The 11269-nt window shown below is 52.8% G+C and overlaps 1 protein-coding gene across 3 annotated transcripts; it reads right to left on the minus strand.

The window, feature by feature from the left end:
* Nucleotides 1–319: 319 nt before the first annotated feature.
* On the minus strand, nt 320–10377 carry TAL1 (TAL bHLH transcription factor 1, erythroid differentiation factor). Of its 3 annotated transcripts, none has more exons than XM_042030636.1 (5): nt 10153–10349; nt 8657–8806; nt 7052–7480; nt 6179–6270; nt 320–1812 (listed from the first exon to the last, which is right to left on the minus strand). In XM_042030636.1, coding segments are annotated over exons 2-5 (942 nt in total). In that variant the 5' UTR covers nt 8659–8806; nt 10153–10349; the 3' UTR covers nt 320–1393. The 3 variants fall into 3 exon arrangements, with proteins under 3 accessions (XP_041886570.1, XP_041886571.1, XP_041886569.1); XM_042030637.1 differs by having other exon boundaries at nt 8657–9257; XM_042030635.1 differs by lacking the exon at nt 8657–8806 and having other exon boundaries at nt 10153–10377.
* Between the last annotated feature and the right edge of the window lie 892 nt (nt 10378–11269).

Here is an 11269-nt window from a genome sequence, read left to right on the forward strand (position 1 = left end):
TCAGCTCCCAGCCACCACAGCAGCAGCCTCCTGCTCCCCTGTTTCCCAAATATCCTCCTGGGGGCCAGCACAATCAGAGGATCAGCTCAGTCACAGAGCTCAGTTTTGGACTAATTTGAGCACTCAGGAATGGGGGCTAATCCCACACTGCTTTTACTGCTTCCCCACAAGATTCAGAGAGGATCTGTGGTCTCCTACCAACCTTGACAGGTGAGGACCCTCCTAACGCCAAAATAAATCCAGCATTGTTGTCCACACTGTGGGCATTGGCACAGCTGAACCACCATTTTCACACAATAAAACCAAAAAATTCAAAGCATACCATTAAAAAACCTTTTTATAACCCTATGTACACGCACACTGTTGATACATCATTGACTCCTTTTGCCCTTTTTTTTTTTGCTTTTTTGAATTTAAAAATCCCCCAGTCCAAGGAGATACTTCACTAGCAAATATTTTCTTTCCTTCCCAACTCTGAAATTCATCTTTCTTGAGAGAAGTTCTGGCCCTATAGAAACCACTGGAAAAACTCTAGGAGACTACAGCAGGCTTGAAACTCACCTGCTGAGTGTTACCAGCAGAAGGATCAGGGACTGGGAGGGTGGCAGAAAACACCTATGTACCTTTTCATTCAGTGGATACTGCATGACAGAGTTAGACAGAAGTAATCCCACATCATAAATACAACAAGCCCAAACAATCCAAAATCAGATAGAAGGGAAAGGAAGTAAGGGAAGGGAAAAAGAAAAAAAAAGGAAAGAAAAGAAAAGAAAAAAGGAGAGAAAAAGAAATACTCTAAATCCTTTTAATAGTTCTTTTGCTGAGGGTATTTTTTCACCTCTTTAAAAAGATACAGTCAAAAATTCTCGGACAACAGGAACATGTGGCCAAGCTCCTGCTCAGACCAGCTGGATGTGCCACAGGCTGGAGAAGTGCTGCAGCGCTGGAGTGATGCAGCAGTTTCCAGCACCACGTGGAGCTGGAAAGCGCCGATGGCCTCTGTCAGCAGTGAAAGAGGAGTTCCATGTCTCCCCCAGATGATTGCTTGAAAAGAGACGGTCACCAAGCGGCCTGCAAACCCTCTAAACTCTGGAGAGGCACCAGCCACGTCTCCTTCCCCTCTGCGGAGTCCCATCCCGAGCAGTTCTGTACAACGAAGATGAATTCAATGCTTTTCTTCTTTGTACGGTCACGTACCTAAACCCCGAACGTCCATCTGGGTTGGTCTTGTCCTCAGCCAACGTGCCGGCCTCTCTGTCCCAGGCTGGGGAGAGTGGGCAGCCCGAGCTCCCAGGGAAAGGCAGAGTCACAAATCCCACAAGCACAAGTTCCAGCAACGGCACAGGCAGGCCTGGCCTCTCCCCCGCGCGCCTCGGGAGCAGTGTGAGGGTAATCACCGCTGCGCGTTGCCTTCTACGGGGAGGATGGCGTGGTGCAGGCTCCGCGTGTGCTTCGAATCCAGCGCCTCGTGCTCTTCCGTGAAGCTGTCCGGGCTCGCCGCTCCGTCCAAAGAACTGCCACAGCTAGAGTTGGGAGACAACATGTCCTGCAGGAGGTCTTCCTGGACTATCCCCGAGTCTTTGTTCACTTTGCCCCTTTGGTTTCCTTCTTCCTCCTGGTCGTTGAGCAGCTTGGCCAGGAAGTTGATGTATTTCATAGCCAGGCGCAAAATCTCGTTCTTGCTCAGTTTTTTGTCAGGCGGGTGGGTGGGGATGAGCTTGCGCAGCTCTGCGAAGGCCCCGTTGACGTTCTGCTGCCTCCATCTCTCCCGGCTGTTGGTGAAAATGCGACGAACCACTTTTGTGTGAGGACCTGCAATCCCAAGCACACAGAATTAGGAGCAGGGCTCAACAGGCCAGGTATTACTTTGCTGAAAAGGTCACTGTTTTGCAGATTAACTACCTGACTAATTTTAGTGAGGTTTAATCATCAGGGCAGTGAAATAAGAGTTTCCATCTAACTGGAGAAAGCCATAACTTCTGTTCAATCCACTGGAAGGGAAAAAATTGAGGTGCATCTCTTTGGATCCTCAGATAGCTAAATTTACCTCTCATTTGTCATGATAAGTGTGCAGAAGGCTGCTATAATTTTAGGGTATCTCAACTGATCAACAAGGGTAACCCAGCAACAATGGTCCTATTAAAATTTTGTATCGCTAGATGGCTTTATTTTCTATCCCAAAAATTGTCTAAAGGACACACCATTGGGATGGGAGGGAATTAGCTTGAGCAGAGGCTTTGACAACTCTGAGATCCAGAGGTCTTCCCTGCCGAGAGCGACCACAGGGCTGCCACCAGCCCTCTGAGTGAAACAGGGCAATGGGGTTTGCCCCATAGGAATGAGGACAGGTAGCAATGTGACCCACAGAGGGAAGGCAGTGTCCTGCCAGAAAGGTGATCACAGGTGAGGATGGAACAGTTTCACAGCTGACCTGAGGACTGCCTGCTCTCTCTACACATCTCTGCCACAGGGCAAAAACTCCCTCTGACACTAGTTGGAGATGGGATCCCAAATTGCTGGAGGTGTCCATTTGGCCTAATTACATGTAGCCTCCAATTAAATCCTTGAAATTTTACAGCCATGTTTCTGACAGGGGATGCTACACAGGATGAAGGCACAAAACACACTAATTCTCCTTTCAGCACATCAGGGTAACTCCTGGTGGCATGAGAAAAGCTTTGTCTCTGTGCTAGAAGTGACCCAAAGCACATCTACAGAAAAGTACAGCGCTGCAGGAGCAGCAGTGCTGTAAATCAGGATTGCAGGTTCTTGGGTCCATGGAAACCACCTCATGTAAGAGAACTCTATCATGAGATGTTTTTATTATTACATCCTTTCCATCATCTCCTCCAGGAGACATCAACGATGGAAGGTCACCTCAATCTCATGAAAATCTGGAAGGATGACCACAGCAGAAACTCCCATGGGATAGGAAGCATCACATACAATGAAATCATCACAGAGTGGGAAGCAAAGACTTGCAGGTAACACTTCAGTGAGTCTTACCCCAAAGGACTGTGGAATTCCCATTCCCACCATCTCTCCCCTGTTTTCCCACTCTGAGACACCTGCCTAACTTCTCCCTCCTGGTGGGAACAAGCCCCTGGCCTTGGTGAGCAGTTTAAGCCACAGCTCTGACATCACCCAGTGAAACCAGCACCCCGGGGCACATTTAAACACCTTTATTCTTTTCTAGCAAAACTCTTGGCTGCCTTGACTGTGGCACAGGAGCCAAACAAGTGTGACTTTTTATAAGTATCCTAGTCAGGCTGTACCTCCAGGTCCCACCTGGCACAACAGGAGAAGTGGTATCCCTTGTTGCAGATGATCAGATACCATCACACTTTCCTCCATTCAGGGGAAACTGAGTTCCTTCATCACATCCAGCACGTCACACAGAATACCCTGCACTGCAGGGTTTCCATGGGGACACGCTCCCAAGCAGCCAGGTTAAAGCTGCCAGCTTATGGAGTGTGTGAGCAGCCACACAACTCACTCCTCCTCACGGTGTGCTCAGAGCTGGGAGTCCCCCAAAATCACAGAGAGTCCCTGGGATAAACTGGGGTTGTAGAAAGGACAGACACACCTATGACCTCTAAGATTCCAGTGTGATGCTTTAATAAAGGCAGTCTTCACCCCCAAACAGCACCTAATGCCTTTGTATGAATCAATGTGCAAGAGCTCATGCAAAGGGAAGGTTTCTTGTCCCTGATGTGCACAGCCTGCTATGCCACAGGATTGTGGGGAAGGTGGCAGGGACCAAAGGGACCTCAGCAGCACTACTAATTAAGCAGTGAAGAATGTGCTACATCCTACCACAATAATATGACATTTTTAACACTTTACTGCTCTTTCCAGACAAGACAAAGTAAGCCGTCTTGAATCCAGAAAGAGATGCAGCTTAAAAACTATTTACTCCCATAAGAGTACGAGAAATAACCCCATCTTGGATACTGCTCATTAAAAAAAAGCTAAAGAGACTTTCATTCTTCACAGGCTTCAAACATGTGTCTCTGTTCACTGAAAGCTGATGACTAAAAGACATCTGTTCATAAATAGGTCAGAAATCAGAAAAAAAAAAAAAAAAAAAGACCTGTTCATTTTCATCCGGGGCACCCAAATCAAGCTTCAGTATATAAAACAAATTCTGACACCACTCAAATTCTTGATTCCTGTACCAACTGAATTAGATATATATTTTAGAAAGAGATCAGGTTTTGGCCAAAATGTGTCAAGCAATGGAGAAAATTAAAATGCCCCATAGCTGTGTTATAATAGAAAATCTATTTCTCATAAAGAAACTTGCCTCATAATTAATCCAAGCAATCAGATGAGAATTTTTGCCTGGATTTTGTTCTAATGGATTGACTGATGCTTTTTTAATTGTAATAAGAAGTCTGAGGAAAATTAATAAAAAGATGATCTTCCAGAGTTCCAGGATATACTTTTTTAGAGATACTTTTTTGCATTTTTATCTTCACTTCTGGCTATTTTTAAAGAACATATTAAGTGGAACAAAATTTCCATAAAATAGATAAAGAAACACTTGCAAAACCCCCACCACTCATTTTCTTATGGATAAACCCCACAAGCACAAAGTCTGGCAAGACTGCCCTGCCCTTCTGCAGATCCCAAGGGCTGAGGACCCTCAAGAGTGGTGCTCCTGTGTGCTGTGGATGTCACCCAGCAGGTGACAATCAGAGCAATAAGCAAAGCCTCTCACACCACCCAGATGCCTCAGCATGGGATGTACATCCCTCCGAATTGCTCCTGTTTAGACAACATAACCTGACACCTATTTTTTCCCCCAAAAAATGTTGAGTCCAGTCTTGGAAATTCACATGAACCAGGACCTGCAGGATTGGGCCAAATCTGTACACCTGCATTAAACCACACGTTCAAAAACTTGGTTACGACCAAGTACTTCTGTAATCCTTAATACCTAATTTAGTAGCAAGTCCAAAGCTTTAGTCAGACACCGAGATTTGATGGGCTTTTCCCCGTAACCGCTAAGCCTCGGAATCAAAACCCAGACAAAAAGCCCTTCTTGTGCTGGGGCTGTGACATCCCCTGTCCCACGGGGCTGCAGTCTGAAAGGACCAAGAGGGCGGAGAGTGGGGACAGAAGGACTGATGAATGCAGATAATACCCTGAGCCTGTCATTTTGGGTTGTATTATTTTAGACTGATGCAGGTTATGATTTGATCTTAGATTAGCTGGGTAGAAGAAAAGGATAGCTAGCTGGAAAGGAGGAAAATTAATTGTCCAGCAGTTTAAATACAGTGTTTACAATTGCTAAAGAGAAAACACATTTCAGCGAATCTCATGTGTACGGGCTAATAACTCCAGAGATAAACAGGGTGGCCTTCCACGTGTAAATTATTCTTGCAAATGTCCCTTTGCATGGGCAGCATCCCGTGGGCAAACGCGCCCTTGCACATAGCATCCCACACCTGCTGCCAGGAGCAGGCAGCAGATCCTGCCCTGCCCTCTCCCTGCCTTCCATTCTCCGAAATTATCCTGCAGCTCCAACAGGGATGCCTGCATCTGGGACCACCAGAATGAAACACCAGAATGTCACCTTCCACATCTCCTCCCAGACTCTGCCACGGGATATTTCTCCACGGCAGACGGGAACAGTTTGTGGATGTATACCGAATTAAGGCCACGATCCCACCGCGCCGCTGCAGACCTCAGCACGGTGTTAGCTCTTTGCTGCCGGGCGCTTTAAAGGCAGGTTGTCCTTTCTGCCCAAGGCTGTGGTCTGCAGTGCGAGCGTCTCCTGGCTGGAAGGGTTTACGGACGCAACATCTCACTGCAATGGCCCTGATCTGCACTTCAACAGACTTATATTTATTGCCTTCTTTAGGGTTTAATCTCTAAGCAATTTGCAGAATAGGGATATAATTAGCCACAAACTGAACTGCTCCGCTGGGTGCTGGGTGAAGGCAAACTCATCGGGCACGCTGCTGGGGACCGCTGTGGGCTCCTCTTACCGGAGAGCCACCCTGACTCCCTGGGCATCCTACTCGCGTCTTGGGGGCTTTGGGGGTTTAGTCCTTTTATTATTTCGGGATTTAGTGCCAGAGTGTGGCAAAGTGCAGGAACTTGTCCCCCTCAGCAGATGGGGACACCCCCACCCCCCCCAAGAGGTGGCGCAGGGGCGAAATTCTCTCACCGTCGGTGATCTCCATCTCGTATGGAGAGGGTCTCCGCTTCACCCGGTTGCTGCCGTACATGGAGAAAGAATCCGGTTCGCCGAAAAACCCGCTGCAAAGAAAGGCAGCGAGGCCGTGAGGACACACCGACATCCCCCCGGCCCGGCCCCGCGGTAGGGGGAGCGTCCGGGGCCGGCGGGAAGCAGAGCTGCTCCGTGACCTCGGAGCGAGCTCACGGCTCACGAAGCCGAGCCCGGGGTCGTGCGGTGACACCACACGCGGCCAACCAGGGACACGCAGCGAGGGACGGCAGCCCGGCGTGGGCAGGGGGATGTGAGCGGCTTGGGGCGTCCAGACTTGCGGCTTAGGGCAAAATCCACCCCATTCCCGCGGCTTTGAGCTCTCCCGCAGGCGGGCACGCACGTCCACCCGGGCCGGGTCCGCACCGCAGCGGGTCCGTCCCTGCACACCCCCGGGCTGGCTCAGCCCCTGTCAGAGCCTCTGCTGTGCCTTTCTCTAATTTGCGGGACTCGTCGGAGAACAGAGAGAGCCCTGGGAGCTCCGAAGAGCTAAAGCGGTTCTCATCCATTTACTGACGGACCCTTTCGCTCTGCCCGGGACTTCACCACCGTAAATATTTTACCTTCGAGGAACGAGTTTTTCGTTTCTTTTTTTTTTTTTACCTTTTTTCCCCCCTTTTCCCTTTCTCTCTTTGCAAAGTTGTGCGCAAACCCGCGCTGCCTAAGCGACGAGCGCCGCGTGGAGGAAGGGATGCTGCTGCTTCTGCCCCCGCATCTCCGCCCCGCGCCTCCCGCCGCCCCGAACCGAGCCGCTTTCCCCCCCCGGGGAAGCCGCTCCGGGATGGGATGGGATGGGATAGGGGAGACACGGACCTGTTGATGGTGGCCAGCGGCTGGCCCAGGTTGTAGAGCATGGCCCTGCCGTGGGGCTGCAGCGGGAGCGCGGGGGGGCTCAGCTGCACCATGCGGGCCTCGCAGGCGGCCTCGGTGGCGCGGCACGGCTCGGCTCCCGGCGCTCTCTGCATCGCCTCCCCCGCCGCCTCACGGCTTTTTATGTCCAGGGAGCCCCCCCGGCGCACCAGCTCGATGACGGGCACAGGGGCGGCGGGGGGCCCGGGGGAGGGCCGGCCCGCCTCCTTGGCCGCCCCGTTGAGCAGCAGCTGGGGGTCCGCCGGCGCCTCCATGCCCCCGCGGCTGCTCTCCGGCTCGCTCGTGGTCTCCGCTTCCGAGTCGTGCCGCCGGGCGGGGCGGGCATCGCGGGGGTCACTGGGGGGCGGCGGGGCGGGCGGCCTGTCCATCGTCCTGCGGAGAGAGGCAGCGGTCAGGGGAGGCCCCGGATGGGGACCAAGGGGAGCTTCACCCCTCCACGGGCACCGCCCCGACGTGGGGGGGCCGCTTCGGGGCTTAGACCTCGTCGGTGAGAAACGGGGGAGTTCCTGATCACCCCAAATCATTCAGAGTTTGCTGGCGGGCCGGGGGGGGGGGTCTGTGGGTCCACCCCGCCCCCCCCGACCCTGCTGTGACGTCACGGGGCCTCGCGGAGCGGCGCGTTGACGTCTCGCAGCTCCCCGGTCCCGCACGCCGGGGACGGGCCGGACTCCCCGCCACGCTCCCGGCGCCCCTCGGGGATTCACATCGGCACCATCAGGGCGGCTGGAGCAGCGAGGGGGGCTCGGGCGGCGCCCGGAGCGCCGCCAAGGGTGCGGGTTAAATTATGCGGCCAAATTACGGAGAAGGCTCAGGCGCCTCCGCTTTTTTGGGGGTATTTCTCCCCATTTTGGGGTCCCCGGCGGTGTCCGCTGCCCTGCGGAGACAGCCCAGTCGCGGCCCGGCCTGCCTGCAGCGGCCTTAGCCTCATGGGAGGCCCCTTCTCCTCCCATGATTATTTTTTATTATTTATAAACGATCGAAATATACCTAAACCCACTTTTTGGAGGAGAGCGGGTTAAACCAGCCCCTAACGGAGCCAGTGCCCCCGCGCATTCTCTACCGCAGGAAGGAGGAAGGGGCCCGGCCGCGGCCGCACGCAGCATTGTCCCCCTTCTCCCACAGAACAAATGCTGTCGCGACAGGGCACCTCGCGCCGAGGCCAAACAGCGATATCGCGATTATTTCTATGCTTTATCTCCCACATATCACCTCGTTCGTTTTTAGATTACTTTTGTTTGATTGATTGGTTATTCTTTTCCATATAAATAAGGAGCTTCACGGAGCAGAGAGCTGCCACCCATCCTTCTCACTCCTTTGCCTCGAGAAATTTTTTATTTCGTTTCTGATAGGCTGAGTCGCGAGAACCCCCCCTCCCTTTTTTTTTTTTTTTTTGCCATATCTCACCATCTCGCTGGAAAACAAAATAAAAAAAATACGACCACCTAAAGCACAAGTTCTCGGCCTTCCCTCCAGCCCCCTTCCCGCCAGCCCTCTAGAAAGAAAAATCTAATTGCCTATTCCGATATTGTATAGGAAGAGATTACTCACATGTGTCATATTTAAGTAGGGACACCGCAAGTCTCTCCTGTTTCAACAAAAGCGCTCTCAGTGTCAGGCTGAATTTACTCCTCCCACCTCAAGGTACTTACGACTTTACAGAGAGGAAGGACACCCGCATCGGGATAAAACTGCTAAATCCTGGGAGGAAGAGAAGGGGGGAGAAAAAAAAAAAAAGGAGAGGGTGGATCTCGTGGGTCCGGATTGCCAGAGATCAGTGGAGGGAAAAAGGTGCAGGGGAGAGGGAAGGAGGGGACAGCACCCCGGGGAGGCCCCTGTGATAGGGGACAGCGGCCACCCCCGGGTCCCCCCCCCGCCGCCGCCGGGAGGCGCCGCCTCGCACACGGGGCCACAACGAGCGACGGCCATGGCCTGGCGTGGAAAAAAAAATAAACAGAGATAAAAAGGCGTGAAAATAAGCGCCCTATATTTGGGGCGAATTGGGCGGTTTTTTGGACACATTGCAAGCCCGGTCTTCCCGGGAGGAAATCACAGACGGGGCCGGACACGGGGTTGTTTTTCTCCCGATGGGCTCGCACGAAGCAGCGACGGCGGCGGCGTTTCTCCCACGTCCGGCTGGAAAATTTAATTCCTAAAGGGGCAAATTAAATTCCTCGAGGGGCCGGTTACCGGCCCCGCTCCCGGGCCGAGGAACCGCGACAGCCGGCACCGGGCCGGCGGCAGAGTGAGCCTGCTCCCCGCCGCCCAGCGACAGGAAGGCGAGGCCGGTTCACCCCGCCAACGAAATTACAAAAAATTAGGTTTTCTCCTTCGTAAAAAAAGAAATAATCCCGATGGCGTCTGTTCCCTCATTCGTTAAAAAACGAAATATACAAAACCGCAAAGATAGCAGCAGTATTTTGCCTTAAATTAGGGTGGTTTCGTTTAGAAAAAAATGGAGGGGGGGCATTAAATCCCCGCCCGCTGGTTTCTGCTCTGCAAAATCCTTTTGTTTTCCAGCAGCCGATCAGCAGGAAATTTCCAACCCAAAAGCGCACCTCTCCCGCCGGCTCTTTGTAGGGATATCGCCCCAAAGAGAAGGGGCGGGAGGGAGCAGGATATCGGGGACCCTCTCTCGGGGACAAGCGCTCAGGTTCTGGCTGTCGGCCGGGCCGTGTCCTGGAGTTTGTCCCTGGGGAGAGGCTGGGGGATCCGGGCCCCGTGGGCGCTTCGCCCCCAGCGCCCCCCAGCCCGTCCCAGCCACCGCCTCGCAGCCGCAGCCCGAGGGTCCCGGCTTGGTGGGGGTGCCGCACCCCACAGTTTCAAAGGGGAAAGCGTATTCTCCTCCTCACCCACCCCGCATCAAAGAATAAAAAAGATTAAACCCAACCGCGGAAAAGATTTTGTGTTTTTTCCCCTGCTCGCCTGTCTCTCACGTGGGGCAGAAGCCCCCCAAAGCCCACTCGCTGCCCTCCGGAGCCCCCCAAAACCGCATCCCGCCGCCCCCAGCGCCCAGCCCTCTGCAGAGCCGATTCTTCTTTACTCACCATTTGCTTTTCATTGGGAAAAGTGAGTGGAGCCATTTTGTGGCCTACGCATCGCGGCTATATTTGTAGTAAGTGTTGGGTGGCTTCAGCTGGGTAGGCTCTAATTCCACATCACGTCCAGTTTCCTATTTAGTATGGAGAGCGGAACACTACTGCAATGTGGCCGAGAGAGATAAAACCCCAGCAGTGGCCCGCCTGCCCTGATAAGCTTCTAAACCCATTATTTATGAAATGATTCATTATTATTTGGCAATTTTATCGAAGGAAAGCGGAAAATTATTGCAGGGATATGCATAGGAATAACTCCGGAATGCATGCCTTCTAGCTTTTTATGTGTGTGTGCTTAGATGCTCTTAAAAAGACACTGCAAAAAAAAAAAAAAAAAAAAAAAAAGGAGTAATAAAAAATTGCTCTGTGGCTGCCCGCATCTGAATAGCGATTCTTTATTTTAGTCCTCTTGGAGGTTATTATGGCCCTGTTTTTTTTTTTTTTCCCTTTTTTTTTTTTAATTATTAAATATGGAAAACCTACTCCGTTCTTAATTAAATTTAATGAGCCAAAATAAATTGTTGGAGATGTTGAGAGAGGGGGAAGGGGTGTGGGCTGCTTTGGGACAAGAGGAGGTAAATAAAGCACATCGAGAGGAGATGTTTTGGTGAAAAGCAGCCCCGTCCCCAACCTTCCTCCCCCCACACTGGGTATTTTTGCTGAAGGGCCGAATTGTGGCGAGCTCCCTGTCTCGTCTCCCGTTCTGGGGTGGGAGGAGGCCGAGCATCCTTGCCGAGCTGGGGGATGCTGGGGACTGTGAGCGGAGCAGGTACCGAGCCGGCACCTCTCGCCCTCCAGAAATCTGGGATGTGAGCGACGGAGCCTGGAGGACAGGGGCTTGGGGAAGGGAGAAAAAGGACCTGGGTCGTGCCGTAGCAGTGCGGGACGGCCAGCGGGGCTGAGAACCCCGTGGGGGCCGGAGCACGGGGCCGGCTGCGCGCCCCGTCGGGGAAGGGGCTGAGCCAGGCCGAGGCGAGCTCCGGCCCGGGCGGACAGGGACCCCTGGGCCGGGCCAAAGCCGCCGTGCCCCCGGAGCGCCTCGTGGGGACGGGAGGCGGGCGATGCGGCG

The sequence above is a fragment of the Corvus kubaryi genome, unplaced genomic scaffold (assembly GCF_017639235.1).
Source record: "Corvus kubaryi isolate FWS band 111438036 unplaced genomic scaffold, C.kubaryi_AGA036_p1.0 37334, whole genome shotgun sequence".
In the NCBI taxonomy this organism is placed as follows: Eukaryota; Metazoa; Chordata; class Aves; order Passeriformes; family Corvidae; genus Corvus; species Corvus kubaryi.

Bases quoted from the DNA above. Each gene is read 5' to 3' on its own strand.
- TAL1 (XM_042030635.1), bottom strand. The intron at 6,271-7,051 runs GTCCGTGTCTCC...CTTTCTTTGCAG, and splicing joins CCGCTGGCCACCATCAACAG to CGGGTTTTTCGGCGAACCGG. The intron at 1,813-6,178 runs GTGAGAGAATTT...TTGGGATTGCAG, and splicing joins CGAGATGGAGATCACCGACG to GTCCTCACACAAAAGTGGTT.